Genomic DNA, 19,459 nt, shown 5'->3' with positions numbered 1-19,459 from the left:
GTGGAAATTATTATTTGTACTGAAGTATCTGATCGAGTGGTGGCTCCCGTAACTTGGGAAGCTGGGCTATTTAAAGGGCCCCACTGCGGACATGCGCAGTTGTCACCCCTGAGGAAGCCAGAGAGCGAAACCCGGGTCGGGCAGGAACGTTACAGATTTTATTATTGTGATATGCCTATTGTCTACCAACGTTTGTAAGTAGAATAAAACCTTTTATACCAACTACTAAGAGGGTACTATACTATTTGCTGATTGTCTAACCCTGCAGAGGAGGCGGTCTGAGGAGGATCGAAGCCTTTGAGAGGAGGATAGAGGCTAATACCCTGATTCATTCACCTGTGTATCGGATGACAGAGTCTGAAGCAGCGCGGTTTCAAACTTTTATTATATGATTTCCTAGTGTGAATTACCCACCACACCACACCGGAACCAGCAGCGCAAGTAATTGTCCGTATTGGGACACAGGACTGACATTTCCTATTTTTGTTTTAGGCCGATACATGGAGATGAACCTACAATTATATTATCGCTAGGGCTGCAACGATAAATCGACGTTATCGATAATATTCGATAACGGGATTCGTTGTTAACTAATCCAGTTATCGAATAATCGGCCGATTCATTGCTATGTGGGCGGTCAGGCGCTACGCCTGCGGGTCCTTGAACTTTAGATCACTGCATCTTTATTATTTTACAATGAAGCTCCAGTAACAGGCAGAGCAGGCGGTGGCGTAACGGGGCTAGAAGCTGCACTGTGGTGGCGGTTTTTTTAAATTATTATTATTTTGTCTTTATTATTTTTTATTTATTTTACTCTTTGCAGGTGGCCTTAGGAGCTTTGACCAGAGTATCTGTAAAAGCGGGTGAGGAGAAGGAAGTGAGTGCCTGACAAAAGGAGAAGATGCCAAATCAGAGAAGAAAGGTGGAAATCTAGATGTGGTGAGTATAACCACCCACTGATGAACTGAGTTATCGTATGGCCTCTTGCTGGCGTAGATTTAAGCCATTTTCTACAACAAAAAAACGGCATGGAAAATGACAGATGAGCTGGGTCTATTGGTCCGCCCGCTTCCCCACCCCCGCCACGTCCCCTTTTCTCACCACTTTGTACAGATTTTACTGCACAAATGCTGTGCGACAAAATTTACGCCATAAAAGTGGCATAAATAGATTAGCAAGTGACCCCCATGTGTACACATCACTAAAGTGCTGACGTGTTTCGGACACACCATGTGCCCTCACCAGGTACACCACAGAGATCAAAGACCTTTTTAGTTTATATTAGGGACGACATATCAAGACTGGTATTTGTAACTCCAGTCTGCAGCGGCATCAGATGCCAGTGCGATTTGCTGGAGACTGAGGGCAGGAGCTTCATCGTCATCACTGGGCATGCGCCGAGCCCAGTGACATCCGATGCTCGCTCTTCCCTCAGTCTCCAGCAAATCGCACTGGCGCAGCCCTCAGTGGGTACTGCGTCTGCGCGAGACTTCCCTCGGCCGTCAGGGAGGGGGAGGAGAGGGATGAGACGCTGTGGGCGGTTAGGGATTCAGGAGGAAGGCGTTTTTTTGGCACTGCAGGGGGGCGTTACTGGGCACACAAAGTGGAACATAACGCCCCTCTGGGCACCTTCAGGATTAATTAGCATAATTATAAAAGTCGTTTTTCAGCAAAACTACTGGACGGATTACAGTATAGAACAGCAAAGCCGATTCAAGGTAATCTGTGGAGCATGACTGGTTTTAAATCTGAATTTGTGTTATGAGAGGTGCCAGAATCCCTTTAATATACTTTTCATGTATCCCTTCTAGACTTCTGCCTCATGATGAAAAGATGTTTAGATTCTCCCATAAGGTAGGAATAATCTCTACCAAATGTCGTTTTGTTTCTTTCTTGTTTCTTTTTTTATCTGATTGACAAGTTTATAAACACCACGCACTAAAAAGGGTGGGGACGTCCCCGTGGGCAGTACTAGACCTCTATATAGTCTGTGATATTTTTTGTTGGATGTACCTGTTGAGAAAGGCTTGCATGCCGAAACGCGTCCTGGTTATAGGACATTTTCTTTTTTGAATGAAATAAAAAGAAACCTACTTGCAAAAGACACAGCTGCTGGGATTCACTGCTCTATTACCTGTTGCTCCTCTCCCGTGCAGCGTGCAATTTTGAGCGAAGTGCTGGCCTGTTTCCTTCCTTGATTATTCCTTAGCGTTCAGCACTGGCCGTGCCGGCATCAGAAACAACACAGGTGCCGGGGAGCGAGGTAAGTACAATCTGTGTGAGGGGCCCGAGCATTAGAGGGGGCATTATAGGGGTTGATAACCCCCTTTAATAAATCTTCCCCAATGCCCATAAGGGGTTGTCCACTTTTTTTATGTAGACGATTTATCTTCGGGATAGGTCATCAATGTTAGATCAGCGCGGACCCCTCAGACGAGCACTGCCTTCTCTTCACTGTTTACCGTTGCAACTGCAGCCAGCAGGTGTAATTACAAGAAGCCTTCCCATTCACTTCAATGGAACGGTTCCTTCCTATTCATTGAAATGCCGCAAATCCGTCCCATAGAAGTGAATGGGGACGGAGCAATTGTGATTACACCGCTGCAGTTGCGACTGCGAGCAGGTAAACTGAAGAGAAGGCAGTGCGTGTCTTCCAGCGCTGGGGTCTCTTCAAACAGCTGATCAGCAGAGGTGTCGGACCCCCACTGATCTAATATTGATGACCTCTCCTGAGAATAGGTTATCAATAGAAAAAAAAGCAGATAACCCATTTAAGGAACTACTACCACTGGGAGCTAAAGTATAAAATATACAATATAAGGAATAAACGCATCGGAATAAACAATTCCCAAATGTTGTGCTGGCCTCCACAATCACCAGGTCTAACACTCTGCAACTTCCTTCTGTGGAGCCCCAAGAACTGTGTATGTGCCATCCCCATACCCCATAAAGTGTGTCTTCATGTTAATAAATTTGTGTTATCTTGTCTCCTCTTATGAATACTAAGGTTATAATTTTGCTAAATTATTTTTGAATCACCCTGTGTATATATATATATATATATATATATATATATATAATACCACAGATAATGCAGCAGCACAGTCAGACGTTGTGCACTGGGTGCAATGTTCCTCACAGAGGCTGGCTTGTCCTCCAACATATATATTCACCGAATGAAGAGGCAGCACTTCCAGTTATTGGTGATAGGGTGACGACCCCAAACTTTACTCCCAGTGAGAAGGCCGAAACGTTGCTGGGAATAAAGTTTGGGGTCGTCACCCTATCACCAATAACTGGAAGTGCTGCCTCTTCATTCGGTGAATATATATATATACACACACTCACCTAAAGAATTATTAGGAACACCATACTAATACGGTGTTGGACCCACTTTTGCCTTCAGAACTGCCTTAATTCTATGTGGCATTGATACAACAAGGTGCTGATAGCATTCTTTAAAAATGTTGGCCCATATTGATAGGATAGCATCTTGCAGTTGATGGAGATTTGAGGGATGCACATCCAGGGAACGAAGCTCCCGTTCCACCACATCCCAAAGATGCTCTATTGGGTTGAGATCTGGTGACTGTGGGGGCCATTTTAGTACAGTGAACTCATTGTCATGTTCAAGAAACCAATTTGAAATGATTCGAGCTTTGTGACATGGTGCATTATCCTGCTGGAAGTAGCCATCAGAGGATGGGTACATGGTGGTCATGAAGGGATGGACATGGTCAGAAACAATGCTCAGGTAGCCCGTGGCATTTAAACGATGGCCAATTGGCACTAAGGGGCCTAAAGTGTGCCCAGAAATCATCCCCCACACCATTACACCACTACCACCAGTCTGCACAGTGGTAAAAAGGCATGATGGATACATGTTCTCATTCTGTTTACGCCAAATTCGGACTCTACCATTTGAAAGTCTCAACAGAAATTGAGACTCATCAGACCAGGCAACATTTTTCCAGTCTTCAACAGTCCAATTTTGGTGAGCTCGTGCAAATTGTAGCCTCTTTTTCCTATTTGTAGTGGAGATGAGTGGTACCCGGTGGGGTCTTCTGCTGTTGTAGCCCATCCGCCTCAAGGTTGTGCGTGTTTTGGCTTCACAAATGCTTTGCTGCATACCTCGGTTGTAACGAGTGGTTATTTCAGTCAACGTTGCTCTTCTATCAGCTTGAATCAGTCGGCCCATTCTCCTCTGACCTCTAGCATCAACAAGGCATTTTCGCCCACAGGACTGCCGCATACTGGTTGTTTTTCCCTTTTCACATCATTCTTTGTAAACCCTAGAAATGGTTGTGTGTGAAAATGCCAGTAACTGAGCAGATTGTGAAATACTCAGACCGGCCCGTCTGGCACCAACAACCATGCCACGCTCAAAATTGCTTAAATCACCTTTCTTTCCCATTCTGACATTCAGTTTGGAGTTCAGGAGATTGTCTTGACCAGGACCACAACCCTACATGCATTGAAGCAACTGCCATGTGATTGGTTGACTAGATAATCGCATTAATGAGAAATAGAACAGGTGTTCCTAATAATTCTTTAGGTGAGTGTATATATACACACTACTCACAAAAAGTTCACGATATTTGGCATGTGGGTGAAATTTAACCTTTACAGGTGAACTTAATGTGACCTTCTTTAAACTTCTGAATGCACATGTCCAACTGTTCAATGTTTCAGTACTTTCTGTACAACTTGCCGTTCTCTAACAAGGAGCTTAACGACAAAATTAACAACAGGTGTTTGATTCATGAATCGCCCAATAAATTTCCTGGTTCAATTAGAATTGGTATTTAAACAGTCCTCCTCATCATGCTGTTCACATTTTGACATCATGAGACCAAGAAAAAAACAAAAAAATGATCAACAGTACCTCGCCATTGCAAGGCTTCAAGCGTGATGTTCTCAGACGGAAATGGCCACTGAGCTTAGAGTGTCACAGAGTGTCATCAGCAGGTTGTATCAGAGATATAGAGAGACTAGATGTCACGGCGGGGAGTGGGGAAAACTCCCCACCGTGCAATTGCTGAGGCTGCTATGCCAGATAGCAGGGAACTAGGAGCAGGTCACCTCCTCACGTAACCCTAAACGCTCTCCCTAGACTCCTAGCGCATGAGCCGCCTCATAAGGTTAGGGGGCTCATGCTCACCAACCTAGGACCCTGCTATCCCTGCTATGCCCTAGGCCTGATGACAGGGCAGAGACCACCCATTCATCCTACACAACGGATGAAAAGGTGTCTCCAGAGACCCAGTGGCAGACAGGAAGCAAGAACATGGGTAAAGCAGTACGGCAGGTAAGTCACACAGCAAAATAACAATGTTATCTACTCTTACCTGCCGCAGCCAAGATGGACGGAGGCTCCAGGCTGGGAAACCCACGGTCTTGCCTTCGCTTAACCCCTCCGGGAAAGCACGCCCCTTCCGGAGCAAAGACACCACCAGAAAACCTCCATACACCAACCACACCAATACAACATACACCAGGGGGGGGGGAGGAAAACAGAGACACACCGGAGGGGACACACAGCCAGGGTAAGGAATCAATATAATAAATAAGGGTGACTCACACAGACACAAAGACATACCGCCAGGGAGCAGAGCTCATACACAGGCAGACAACAAAATAAGAATGACCACAGGCTCCAACACACCATCTTATAAAGAGGCCTGAGGTCACACCCACCACACCTAGCAGACACACCTAAATACACCCCGTGACAACCAAAACGGGGAAAGCACCAAATAAAGGAAAGTGTACGTGCAAACAGAAACCTACACGTTGCCCGAGGCAACCAGTCTGCACGCAACAGCGTCACGGTCAAACATAAATTGGCCGTGACACTGGAAGAGTCACAGAAAGGCATAAACATGGAATTCCTATGGCCACATCCTACACTGATGACCGCTTCATTGTGAACAATGCCCTGCGGAATCGGATGATGAATGCCACACAACTCCAGGCACATTTAAGAGAGGTGAAAGGCACCCAAGTGTCATGTCAGACCATTCGAAACCGTTTACATAAGCATGGTCTGTGTGCTATATGACCTGCAAGGGGACCTGACCACACCACCAGGCAAAGGCGACATGGTCTTGCATAGGAGAGGGAGCATCTACGAGGGACCAGTTGGCTTCAGTGCTGTTCACTGATGAAAGTCGATTCACGCTGAGCAGAAATGATGGGTGACAACGATGTTGGAGACGTCAAGGAGAGCGCTATGCGCCTCTGTTGTCACCAAACAAGCTTTTAGTGGTGATGTTACAGTGAGGGCAAGTGTGTCTAGTCAATACAGAACTGACCTACACTTTGTGAATGGTCCAGTTACAAGCCCATACTACTTGAAGAACATCATTAATCCAGTCATTGTGCTTCTGCAGGAACAACACAGGCCTAATTTCATCTTTATGGATGACAATGCACCAGATCATTGAGGTTGCATCATTAGGGAACAGCTTGGGGACTGGGGTACCTAAAATGGAGTGGTCTGCACTTTCTCCAGACCTAAATCCTATTGAAAACCTATAGGATCAGCTGAGTCGCCATGTAGAGGCTCGTAACTCTGTATCCTAGAACCTCAATGACCCGAGGGCCGCCCTTCAAAAAGAGTGGAATGCCATGCCTCAGCAGACAATAAATCTTGTGAACAGCAGGAGATGTTGTTGTGTAGCTGTAATTGATGCTCAAAGTCCACAGGACAAGTTAATGAGACACTGACATTTTGTGGAGGTATACTCAGCACTGGTGTCTGCTTTTTTTTTTCTTCAATCAATTGCTTGAGATGAGGAAATCACCATTGCGGCTTCTACTTAAACACCCGACTTTCATCATAAAATATCAATGGAGCCGGAACGTTTTACATTTTCCATAAATTTCACCTGAAAGCCAAATATCCCTAACTTTTGTGTATGTTTAACAGCAACAGGAAACTCCCTAAATTATTTAAGAAATGAAATCCCTTTTATTGTTAAACATTGGTGGAGGACAAAAATAGTCCAGCCTATGACAATACACCAATACACTGAATGATTTGTTACAGAGAATCTAGGGGGGAACCCTAGGTGTCCTTAGCTGAATTATTCCTTGAACACAGCTTCAGGTGGGAACACATGGAGCAAGTCAGAGCAGTAACGCACGATTTCACTTCAGGGCTACGATACATAACATTATCTTCAGTATAATTAAAACAGCAAAGTTGTTTTATTCTCATTTCAGACATTTATAAGATATCTGAGGTGTGGGTCCCATCTCTGGGATCTGCACCTTTCTCTAGAATTTGGGTCCTGCCACACCCAAGCTGAAAGATCTGGTTAAGTTTGCAAATACAACCAAACTCCTTGCAGAGATGTCCCTAACTATTCGCCGGCGAACATAGCTTGTTCGCGTTCGTCGCGGCGGGCGAACATATGCGATGTTCGGTCCGCCCCCTACTAATCATCATTGGATAAACTTTGACCCTGTACCTCACAGTCAGCAGACACATTCCAGCCAATCAGCAGCAGACCCTCCCTCCCAGACCCTCCCACCTCCTGGACAGCATCCATTTTAGATTCATTCGGAAGCTGCATTCTTAGTGAGAGGAGGGACAGTGTAGCTGCTGCTGATCTAATAGGGAAATCGATAGCTAGGCAAGTGTATTCAGTGTCCACTACAGTCCTGAAAGACTTATCTGATCTCTGCTGTAAGGACAGCACCCCAAAAAGCCCTTTTTAGGGCTAGAACATCAGTCTGCTTTTTTTTTTTCTCCTGTGTAATCTAATTGCAGTTGCCTGCCAGCGTGTGTGTCAGGGTCACAGCGTATACTGTGCCCACTTGCCCAGTGCCACCACTCATATCTGGTGTCACAGTAGCTTGCATTTAAAAAAAAACACAACTTTTTTGTCTGTAATATAATAGCAGTCAGTTGCCTGCACGCGTGTGTGTTTCAGGCCCTGCAAGCGCATAGTGTCACCAGCGCAACTCATATCTGGTGTCATCACAGTAGATTACATAAAAAAAACAAAAACTATTTTGACTGTAATAGAATAGCAGTTATTTGTCTGCAAGTGTGTGTGTCAGGCCTACAGCGTTTACTCTGCCAACTTCTGCCAGTGCACAGTGCCACTCATATCTAGTGTCACAGTAGCTTGCACGCATAGTACAACTAAACTAATCTAAAAAAAATGACAGGCAGAGGCAGGCCACCCCGCAGGGGCCTTCGTGGTGCTGTGATTCCCTTTGGCCCTAGAATAATGCCCAGTGTTCAGAGGCCACGTACCCTGAACTTGAAAAAAGTTCTGAGGAAATAGTTGACTAGCTAACACAGGACACCCAATCTTCTACAGCTTCCGCTCGGAACCTTGACGGACCATCCTCCTCCAGCTCAGCTTCGGGCACCTCTCAAGTTACCACTCGCCCGCCTGCCGCCACCACCAACACTAGCACCACAGCCGCTTCACTTGATCTGTCAGAGGAGTTATTTACACATCAGTTGGAAGAAATGAGTGATGCGCAACCATTATTGCAAAAGGATGTAGATAACAGGGATATGTCTCAGTCAGGCAGCATTACACACATGGACGTACGGTGTGATGATGATGATGATGTTGTACCCGCTGCTGCTTCCTTTGCTGAGTTGTCAGATACAAGTGAAGCAGTTGATGATGACGATGTGTCCGTGGATGTCACGTGGGTGCCCGCTCGAAGAGAAGAAGAACAGGGGGAAAGTTCAGATGGGGAGAGGAGGAGGAGGAGACGAGTTGGAAGCAGGGGGAGGTCGTCTCAAGGAGCTAGTGGCACAGTCAGACAGCATGTATCGGCACCAGGGGTCAGCTAGACAGCACGTCAATCAACGTATGCTGTTGCCACCACCAGAATGCCGTCATTGCAAAGCTCAGCAGTGTGGCATTTTTTTTTGTGTGTCTGCCTCTGATAACAGCGATGCCATTTGCAAAAGAAACTGAGTCGTGGGAAGTCCAACACCCACCTAGGTACAACTGCTTTGCGAAGGCACATGATCTCACATCACAAACGCCTATGGGATCAACACATGAGTACAAGCAGCACACAAACTCAAAACCACCATCCTCCTCCTGGTCCAGCATCTTCAGCCACGTCAACCACTGCTGTCCTCCTTGCCCCCTCTCAACCACCCGCCTCTCGCCTTGAGCAGTTCCTGCTCATCTGCCCACAGTCAGGTGTCTGTCAAGGACATGTTTGAGCGTAAGAAGCCAATGTCACAGAGTCACCCCCTTGCCCGGCGTCTGACAGCTGGCTTGTCGAAACTTTTAGCCCTCCAGCTTTTACCATAGAAGCTGGTGGAGTCTGAGGCCTTCAAAAAATTTGTAGCTATTGGGACACCGCAGTGGAAGGTACCCGGCCGAATTTTTTTTTCACAAAAGGCAATCCCCAACCTGTACTCTATTGTGCAAAAGGAAGTCATGGCATGTCTGGCACACAGTGTTGGGGCAAGGGTCCATCTGACCACTGATACCTGGTCTGCAAAGTACGGTCAGGGCAGGTATATCACCTACACTGCGCATTGGGTAAACCTGTTGACGGCTGCCAAGCATGGAATGCGTGGCTCTGCAGAAGAGTTGGTGACACCGCCACAACTTGCAGGCAGGCCTGCTGCCACCTCCTCTACTCCTCCTACTCGATAACCTCCTCGGCTGAGTCCTCTTCTGCTGCTGCGTCTTGCTCCATATCAACGGCACCCCCCTAGCTCCCCAGGGGCTATTCCACATCCCGGATACGACAGTGTCACGCCGTCTTGGGGTTGACTTGCCTGAAAGCAGAGAGTCACACCAGACCAGCACTCCTGTCCGCCCTGAACACACAGGTGGATCAGTGGCTGACTCTGCACCAACTGGAGATCGGCAAAGTGGTGTGTGACAACGGAAGCAATTTGTTGGCGGCATTGAATTTGGGCAAGTTGACACATGTGCCGTGCATGGCACATGTGTGTAATCTGATCGTACAACGCTTTGTGCATAAGTACCCAGGCCTACAGGACATCCTCAAGCAGGCCAGGAAGGTGTGTGGCCATTTCAGGCGTTCCTACTCGACCATGGCGCACTTTTCAGACATTCAGTGGCGAAACAACATGCCAGTGAGGCGCTTGATTTGTGACAGCCCGACACGTTGGAATTTAACACTCCTAATGTTCGACCGCCCGCTCCAACAAGAAAAAGCCGTCAACAAGTATATGTATGACCTTGGTGCTAGGACAGCCTCTGCGGAGCTGGGAATTTTTTTGCCACGTTACTGGACGCTCATGCGCAATACCTGTAGGCTCATGCGTCCTTTTGAGGAGGTGACAAACCTAGTCAGTCGCACCGAAGGCAGTCAGTCGCACCAGCGACATCATCCCATTTGTTTTCTTCCTGGAGCGTGCCCTGCAAAGAGTGCTGGATCAGGCCGTAGATGAGCGATAAGAGGAAGAGTTGTGGTCACCATCATCACCACCAGAAACAGCCTTATGAGCATCGCTTGCTGGACCTGCGGCAACGCTGGAAGAGAAGTCTGAGGAAGAGGAGTCAGAGGAGGAATGTGGCTTTGATGAGGAGGAAGACCAACCACAGCAGGGTGCTCGTTGTCACCTATCTGGTACCCATGGTGTTGTACGTGGCTGGGGGGAAGAACAGACCTTCAGTGAGATCAGTGAGGACAAGGAACGGGACATGGGTAGCTTGGCATCCAGCCTTGTGCAAATGGGGTCTTTCATGCTGTCGTGCCTGTTGAGGGACCCTCGTATAAAAAGGCTAAAGGAGAATGACCTGTACTGGGTGGCCACGCTACTAGACCCCCGGTATAAGCATAAAATTACCTGAAATGTTACTGAATTACCGGAAGTCGGAAAGGATGCAACAGTTCCAAAATAAATTTAAAAGTATGCTTTACACAGCGTATAAGGCTAATATCACAGCACAACGAGAATCTAACAGGGGAAGAGGTGAAAGTAATCCTCCTCCGACCACGTCGGCAAGGACAGGACGCTTTACAGACGTGTTGTTGATGGAGGACATGCACAGCTTTTTAAGTCCTACGCATCGCCACAGCCCTTCGGGGTCCACCCTCAGAGAATGACTCGACCGACAGGTAGCAGACTACCTCGCCTTAACTGCAGATATCGACATTCTGAGGAGCGATGAACCCCTTGACTACTGGGTGTGCAGGCTTGACCTGTGGCCTGAGCTATCCCAATTTGCGATAGAACTTCTGGCCTGCCCCACTTCAAGTGTCCTGTCAGAAAGGACCTTCAGTGCAGCAGGAGGTATTGTCACTGAGAAGAGAAGTCGCCTAGGTCAAAAAAGTCTAGATTACCTCACCTTTATTAAGATGAATGAGGGATGGATCCCGAATATACTGACAGTGGGCGATACATTCGACTAAAAAAGGCCTGATGAGATGAGCTGCCTTGGGCTAAAAATGGTCCACACACTGCTGTATTTTATCTCTGAATGCCGGATGACTTGCGTGACTTATCCGCCACCAACTAGGGTTCAAGCCGCAATGTTTTAGGGCACTTTCTGCCTGGGAAACATCAATTTTTCTGCAGCAGCGGCTGCAACAATACCTAATTTTTCAGGCATGTGTACATGCCTAATTTTTCTGGCCTCTGGTGCTGCACTGTGGCTGCAAAAACCAAACAAAAAAAAGGCACATACATATGTCAATTCCCCTTCGTGGGCGTTACCTTGTTGTGGTGAAGGGGCTTGCGTATCACAATGAAGCGACCACCTCTATGAGTGTGTTGGCAATGGCAATGTTGGCACACCCCAGATGATAAGGTTGTTGCTTCATTGTGAACAGACCAAAAGTGATCGGCTGGATAATTTTGCATAGAAAAAACATTAATTTTCTTTGTGATCATTAAAGCCTACTAGGCCAACAATGGGCCCACACTGCAGAATCATTGTTTTCTGGGTCATTTAACTATCACTGAACTACCTCAGCACGACCATAGGCTTTGAAAAAACTCCATCGCCTGCAATCTCCCAAACGTGCGCACGAGCACAGTCATCACTACACCAAGATTGACGCATAGAGGAATAAAATTTATGTCATGAGTGTGTCAACTATTGACAACTCTTTGCGGTTGTCTAAAATCTATTCCATACACGTCCCCTGATAGGGGATGTAACAGGTATTAAACTGATAGGAATAGTACTACTTAACACACCACTCCTATCTGGTGGCACAGTATATTTCACGTGCAGTGCCCCAAATTAGAAGTAGCAGGACCAACCAGGCATCTTTTTCCATCTCCCGATTCCTAAAATCTATTCCATACACTTCCCCGGATATGTGACGTAACAGGGATTAAACTGATAGGAATAGTACTACTTAACACACCACTCATATCTGGTGGCACAGTACATTGCACGGCGCGCGTGCAGTTACCCAAATTGGAAGTAGCAGGACCAACCAAGCATCTTTTTCCATCTCCCGGTTCCTAAAATCTATTCCATATACGTCCCCTGATAGGGGACGTAACAGGGATTAAACTGATAGGAATAGTACTACTTAACTCACCTTATAATAACGCAGAGAGAGGCAATGCAGAGAGAGGAGTTTGAAGAAGAGGAGTCAGAGGAGGAAGGTGGCTTTGAGGAGGTGGAAGACCAAACACAGCAGGCGTCCCAGGGGGCTTGTTGTCACCTTTCGGGGACCCTTGGTGTTGTACGTGGCTGGGTGGAGGAAGAGACCTTCAATGACATCAGTGAGGACAAGGAACGGGACATGGCTAGCTTGGTATCCAACCTTGTGCAAATGGGGAGTTTGCGGTTGTGCAAATGGACTGTTTGCGGTTGTTTGCGGTGCGTTAAACAGGGAGTTTGTGAAGTCACTGTGAAGTGGGCGTAACCCTTACACTACCTGATCGATACAACATCATACCTGATGTTTTAAAGCACGTTATTCCAAACAATTTAGGAATGTTAGGTGATTTATGCCCTTTATGGATTAAAACCAGACTCTGCGTCAACTATGTAATTTTCCATGGGAGTTTTGCCATGGATCCCCCTCCGGCATGCCACAGTCCAGGTGTTAGTCCCCTTGAAACAACTTTTCCATCACTATTTTGGCCAGAAAGAGTCCCTGTGGGTTTTAAAATTCGCCTGCCTATTGAAATCTATGGCGGTTCGCCCGGTTTGCGAACGGAAAATGTTATGTTCGCGACATCTCTATAAAGGCTATGTTTATCTTCAGAGGCAAAAAAAAATTATGATTGCATTTTACTTATTTTGGGCTAAAAATATTTTTTTCAATTGGTCTTTATTAAAAATATTGAGCCGTTCTGTCACAAACAGTGTTTTTCTAGCTGACTGTTACTTTCACTTTGTGCCGGTCATCTAATAAATCTAATCTCTAATTTACTAAGAGGTCATAAACACTTATTTAAGCCACATTCTAATCAGTAAGATAAGAACTAAGCTATAAGGAGTGTTTATAAAGGTCAGAGAGCAGAGATAAGGAGCCCGTCAGATTAGCTGGCTGACAGAGCAGACAGAAAATTCAGATCCCTCTATTAGAGCATCTCAGCCCTGTACAGAAAAAAAGGGCTCCATAGTTGTAATTAAGACCAATCAAAAAATTATTTTTAGCTCAAAATGAGTATAATAATAAAAATTGCCTCCAAAGGTCTACATAGCCTTTAAAGAAATGGCAGCGTACAGTATCTGCTATGAATCACTAAATAAGATTTATCAGATGTTTCCAGAAGCCGTCATGTGGCATCAATGAACCTTTTAAATCCAAATATTCAACCTGAAATGAAAACTATTTCTCAGAGTAATATTGTTTGGCATATATTATGACTATATAGCCATATAACCGTGTTGCTCATGTGCATGTTTTCTTATATAGTTTTAGTATTTTATATATTTTGTCTGAAAAAAATTAGAAAATTGTGTTGTTAAAGATAAAAATAATTATATTTGCTATTCAACAAGCAGAGCCTAAACAAGTTGAAGACCTACTGACCAGTACTTACCTGAGACAAACAAGATACTAATAATTTATCCACATGTCTCCATTCATGCTCTGCAGGTAATAAAGCAGGAGGCAGGATACATATGAAACACATATATGAGCATCACTTGGTCACTGATTTCATGTTCCCATTATTCAGGGGTTAATTAACAGATGTGACATCACCAGCGATTCCCACCACCGATATATGACTCAGCTCCAGTATCTAGATAGGTTTACCATTAAACCGCAGGAATGTACATATGGGGTTAATTATCACAGATCACCCGATCAGATAAATCAGTGATATAGTCATCATGCCACCAATATCACCGTCTCCGCACAGGAGGGTTAGTCTGTAGGAGCAATGAAGGTCACAGCGCTAGGAGAAAATATATGAGCCAAAAAGACAATGTCTATCAGTGACAATGGTGACGCTGTCGTGGAGGAAATAGATTTTATTTTATCTTTAACCCTTTCCTGAAGCAGCAATTTTCCATTTTTGTTTTTCACTACCTGCCTTGCCAGAGCCATAACTTTTTTTTATTTTTCAGCTCACAAAACCGTATGAGGCCTTGTTTTTTTTTTGTTTTTTTTTGTGGGACAAGTTGTACTTTCTAATGCTACCATTTAATATTGCATACAATGTAGTGGGAATTGGGGAAAAAATTTCCACATGGGGTGGAATTTGTAAAAAAAATAAAAATGCAATTCCACCACAGTTTTACGGTTAAAACTAACTTGTGCTCTTCATTTTCCAGTAAAATTATGGTGATACCACATATGCATAATTTTTCTTTCGTTTTAATACTGACAAATTCTTTTTTTTAAAAACATTTATTTTTCTTTGCATTGCCATATTCTGACCCCCATAACTTTTTCTTATAGTTATGTCTATGGAGATGTGTGAGGACTGATTTTTTGCGGGACAATCTGTAGTTTTTCCTAATACCATTCGGGATGTGTATGGATTTTTGATCACCTTTTATTCCATTTTATTGGGAAGTAAAGTGATGCCGGGTCTTAGCTTTCTCAGATGCCATGGTTACATCTGACCATGGGATCTGAGGGGTTAAATGTCCGCAGTCAACATTACTGCCGATTGCGGACATTAGCCGCGGGTGTCTGCTGTATGAAACAGCAGGCACCCGGCTGCTATGGTGCTCCCTCCGCTTCAGAGGGGGAGCCATCATTAGAGACCCGACATGTGCCGTAAATGTATAGTGAATGTCGGGAAGTGGTTAAGTACTGTTTGGATGAAGATGAAATACATCCACATACATTATAAAACAATTACATGGAGCGCCATTACTTTTCTCCATTTTCACTCTGGATTCTCCCGCAGTGTGGGTGGAGGCATGAATACAGTGATAAGATGTAAGGTTCATGGGGACAATTCATCTTCACTACCCTGGAAGTAAACAAGGCTCTTCTTCTGTTCCTTATCTCCACAATACTTTTCCTCTGTGGATCTTAATCACAGTTGACCATAGTTGTTTGGAAGATCCAAGATAATTCCACAAAAAAATTTACCTTCTATTAAGATCCATAAATAACCTGATATGTTAAAATCTGTGGAAATCTTTTCTCTTCCATGTGACATTTCTCATGTATAGCAAGATTTGATTTATCTGAAAAGCACTTCCCACATTCTGAACATGAATATGGCTTCTCTGCTGTGTGAATTCTCCCATGTGTAACAAGATGTGATTTCTGTGTAAAACATTTCCCACATTCTAAACATGAAAATGGTTTCTCTCCTGTGTGAAATCTTGTATGCTTAACAAGACTTGATTTATCTGAAAAAAGCTTCCCACATTCTGAACATGAATATGGCTTCTCACCTGTGTGAATTCTCTCGTGTCTAACAAGACTTGATTTATCTGCAAAACATTTCCCACATTCTAAACATGAATATGGCTTTTCTCCTGTGTGAGTATTCTCATGTGTAACAAGATTTGATTTATGTGCAAAATGTTTCCCACATTCTGAACATGAGTATGGCTTCTCTCCCCTGTGGATTTTACCATGTTTACCAAGATTTGATTTACGTGTAAAACATTTTCCGCATTCTGGACATGCATATGACTTTCTTTCTGTGTGAAAACTCTGATGTGTAACAAGAGATGATTTCCGTGTAAAACATTTACCACATTCTGAACATGAATATGGTTTCTCTCCTGTATGAGTTCTCTCATGTATAACAAGACTTGATTTATCTGAAAAGCATTTCCCACATTCTGCACATGAATATGGCTTCTCTCCTGTGTGAATCCTCTCATGTGTAATAAGATGTGATTTCTGTGTAAAACATTTCCCACATTCTGAACATGAATATGGTCTCTCCCCTGTGTGACTTCGCTCATGTGTAACTAGATGCGATTTCTTTGTAAAGCACTTCCCACATTCTGAACATGAATATGGCTTCTCCCCCTTGTGAATTCTTCTGTGTGTAGTAAGACCTGAGCTTTTTGTGAACTCTTTACCACTTTGAAACCTTTTACCCCCTTTCTGACCTGTACTTGTGGTAACAATCTGTGATTGGTCAGGAGAAGGTTCCTCATGATTAGGGGGATTATATGATAGCTCTGTACTGTGAAGTCTGGGATGAACATTAAGGTTTTCTCCTGAAGTGCGCTGCATGATATCTTCATCTTCTGCTTTATAATTTAGTGATAACATGAGGTTTCCCTCAGAATTCTTACTGGGATTTTCTGTGAAGATAAAAAAAAGATGAATACAAATTTGTGTTTTTTTTCCAAACTAGATAGAAGACAAACCTATAATATTCCTATTAGGCAAGAAGCGGATCCAGCAGGACGGAGAAGTAATAAGCCATTTACTCTAAATGCACTCCTAGTTTGGGCAAAAAAAAAAAACTGCACATGTGATTCCAGTCTTGTAAAGTTTTCTGTAACTTCCTGAAAAAATTCAGCATTCTCATTCATACCTGGTCATGACTATTATTACATACAGTCAATCATATCTTGATAAAACTCCAAAATTTAAAAAGCCCAACATATTTTGGCCTTCAGCATCACTTAATATAAGTTCACATAAAAGGATCAGTCACCACATTCCTCAACACAAACTGCTTTCTTATGACTGGGCCAGTTTTAGTTATTGCATTTTTGTTTTTTCCTTTCTACCTTCCAAAAGCCACAACTTTTTATGTTTGCATGACAAAAAGGTATTTTAAATGCCACCATTTATTTACTAAATCTTGTATTGGAGAATGGGAAAAACTTCTGTGTAGGGTGAAATTGAACCCCCCCGCCCCCCCCCCCAATCTCTCCATGGTTTTTAAAATGTTTCTGACTACAGAGTTGTGTGAGTTTTTTTTTGCGGGGAATTTTTTTTTGTACTATTTTGGGTATGTACCATTTTTTCTTCACTTTTCAGGGGGGGACAAAGTGACCCAAAAAAATTGAGGATAAGCGTTAATTTTTAACGTAAATTTGTTTTCCCTTAGTCCTAACAGCAGCACAAGTGGGGAGTTCTCCCCTGTGAAACTAGTAGGACAGGTGGAATTTTTGATAACAAAATTTTTTCCTACCAAGCAATAATTAAATAATTAGTAGAAAACCCACCCCTATAAAGGGCAGACTGCCTATACTTCAGTGCTTTATAACAAGTAGAAACATGACAAGGGTGGTAAATTTGTGTGCTGCTGTTAGGACTAAGGGAAAACAAATTTACGTTAAAGATTAACGCTTCCCTTACGTCCTAACCAGCAGCACAAGTGGGGACCTAGCAAGCAACACAACAAATTGGGAGGGCCTTTTCATAGGTACATAATACCGTCCCCTTTTTTTTAAATATTTTTTTTTATGAGAGGGCGGCAGACAGAATGGTACGTCCGAATGCTACACCCTCCGAGCGCCTAGAGTCTAGGCGATAATGTCTAATGAAAGTGCTGTGGGAGCTCCAGGAAGCCGCAGCACAAATCTGTTCAAGTGGAACTAGATTTTTTTCCGCAAAGGAAGTAGATATTGCCCTCGTGGAGTGGGCGGTAACAAAGGATGGAGGAGCCAAGCCTTGGGATAAAAAGGCTTTCCGGATTGCCTCCTTTACCCATCTACTTAGAGAGGGTTTAGAGGATTTTAGACCTTTGCTTTTACCGGAGAAGGAGAGCAGCAGGTGTTCTGATTTCCTAAAGTCCGCAGTCCTGTTCAGGTAGACTTTTAGATTCCTGGAAATGTCCAAGGAGTGAAGAGCTTCTTCTTCAGGAGATGATGGAGTAGGACATAGGACCGGCAAGGAAATGGTCTGATTTCGGTTACCGAATGAGGGAACCTTAGCAGCAAAGGTTGGTAAAAATCTCAAGAGGACAGAGTCATGGAGAAAGAGGGTATAAGGCTCAGCGGCCACTAGGGCCTGTAATTCTCCAATCCTCTTGGCCGATGTTATGGCCAGTAAAAATGTGACCTTTAAGGACAGATACTTAAGATCTACATTCTCTAAGGGTTCAAAGGGGGGAGAGGATAGCTTCTTTAGAACAATGGATAGATCCCATTCAGGGATAGGTCTCAGGATTCTAGGTTTCAATCTTTCGGCTCCCTTGAGGAACCTTCTGAGTAGGGGGTCTTGAGATAATGGTCTGCCTAAAGAGGCAGAGAGAGCACTGATGTGGACTCTGAGAGTAGACTGGCTTAGACTCTTGTCCAGGCCATCCTGCAGGAATTGTAAAATAGCTGAAAGAGGAGGATCTGAGGGTACTACCTCTAACAGCACACCACTGAAGAAAGATCTTGTGAATTCTTGAGTACACCTTGTTTGTAGACTCCACACGGGAGTGTGAAATAGTTCTCAAGACCTCCGCAGAAAGCCCTCTAGCTTCTAGTAGGGACCTATCAATCTCCAGGCTGTCAGATTGAGTTTCCTCAATCGGCCAAAACGGTATTATTGCAATAACCGGGGTCTGGTCTTGTTTGATCTTCGTCAATACCCTTAGTATCATGGAAAGTGGAGGGAATATGTATGCCAGCCTGAACCTCCATGGAATGGACAGAGCGTCTATCGCCAGAGAGTTGTCCTCCTTGTAGAGGGAGCAGAACTTGTCCACCTTCGCGTTCAAGCGGGTCGCCATTAAGTCAATCTCTGGAGTGCCCCACTGTAGAGTGATCTGGGAGAAGATGTCTCTGTTCAGTGACCATTCGCCTGGAACGGGTAGTCCCCGGCTGAGTCAATCCGCAACTATGTTGAGATCTCCCCTGATGTGAACCGCGGAAAGGTGGGATAGACTGAGCTCTGCCCAAGAGAGAATTAGACCAACTTCCTGGAGAAGAGGTTGAGATCTCGTACCTCCCTGTCTGTTGACGTAAGCGACCACAGTCGTGCTGTCTGAATGGACTCTCACTGCCTTTCCGCGGATGAGAGGAGCAAAGTGATAAAGAGCTAGATGTACAGCTCTTAGTTCTCTCATATTGGACGAGATAAGCCTCTCCTGTGGAGTCCAGATACCTTGTACTGGACTGTCTTCCAGATGGGCTCC

General features: G+C 44.5%; 1 protein-coding gene across 1 annotated transcript in view; it reads right to left on the bottom strand.

Moving 5' to 3' along the window:
- Positions 1-14,729: 14,729 nt before the first annotated feature.
- Positions 14,730-19,459, bottom strand: part of LOC122925080 (zinc finger protein OZF-like) — a 28,094-nt gene continuing 23,364 nt past the window's right edge. The window contains exon 3 of the mRNA XM_044276600.1: positions 14,730-16,679. Within this exon, the coding sequence (XP_044132535.1) occupies positions 15,505-16,679 (1,175 nt within the window). The 3' untranslated portion in view covers positions 14,730-15,504. The remainder of the gene's footprint in view (positions 16,680-19,459) is intronic.

The sequence above is a fragment of the Bufo gargarizans genome, chromosome 1 (assembly GCF_014858855.1).
Source record: "Bufo gargarizans isolate SCDJY-AF-19 chromosome 1, ASM1485885v1, whole genome shotgun sequence".
Classification (NCBI taxonomy): Eukaryota; Metazoa; Chordata; class Amphibia; order Anura; family Bufonidae; genus Bufo; species Bufo gargarizans.
The sequence above is the reverse complement of the archived record's forward strand: the minus strand, read 5'-3'. Positions and strand labels throughout refer to the sequence as shown.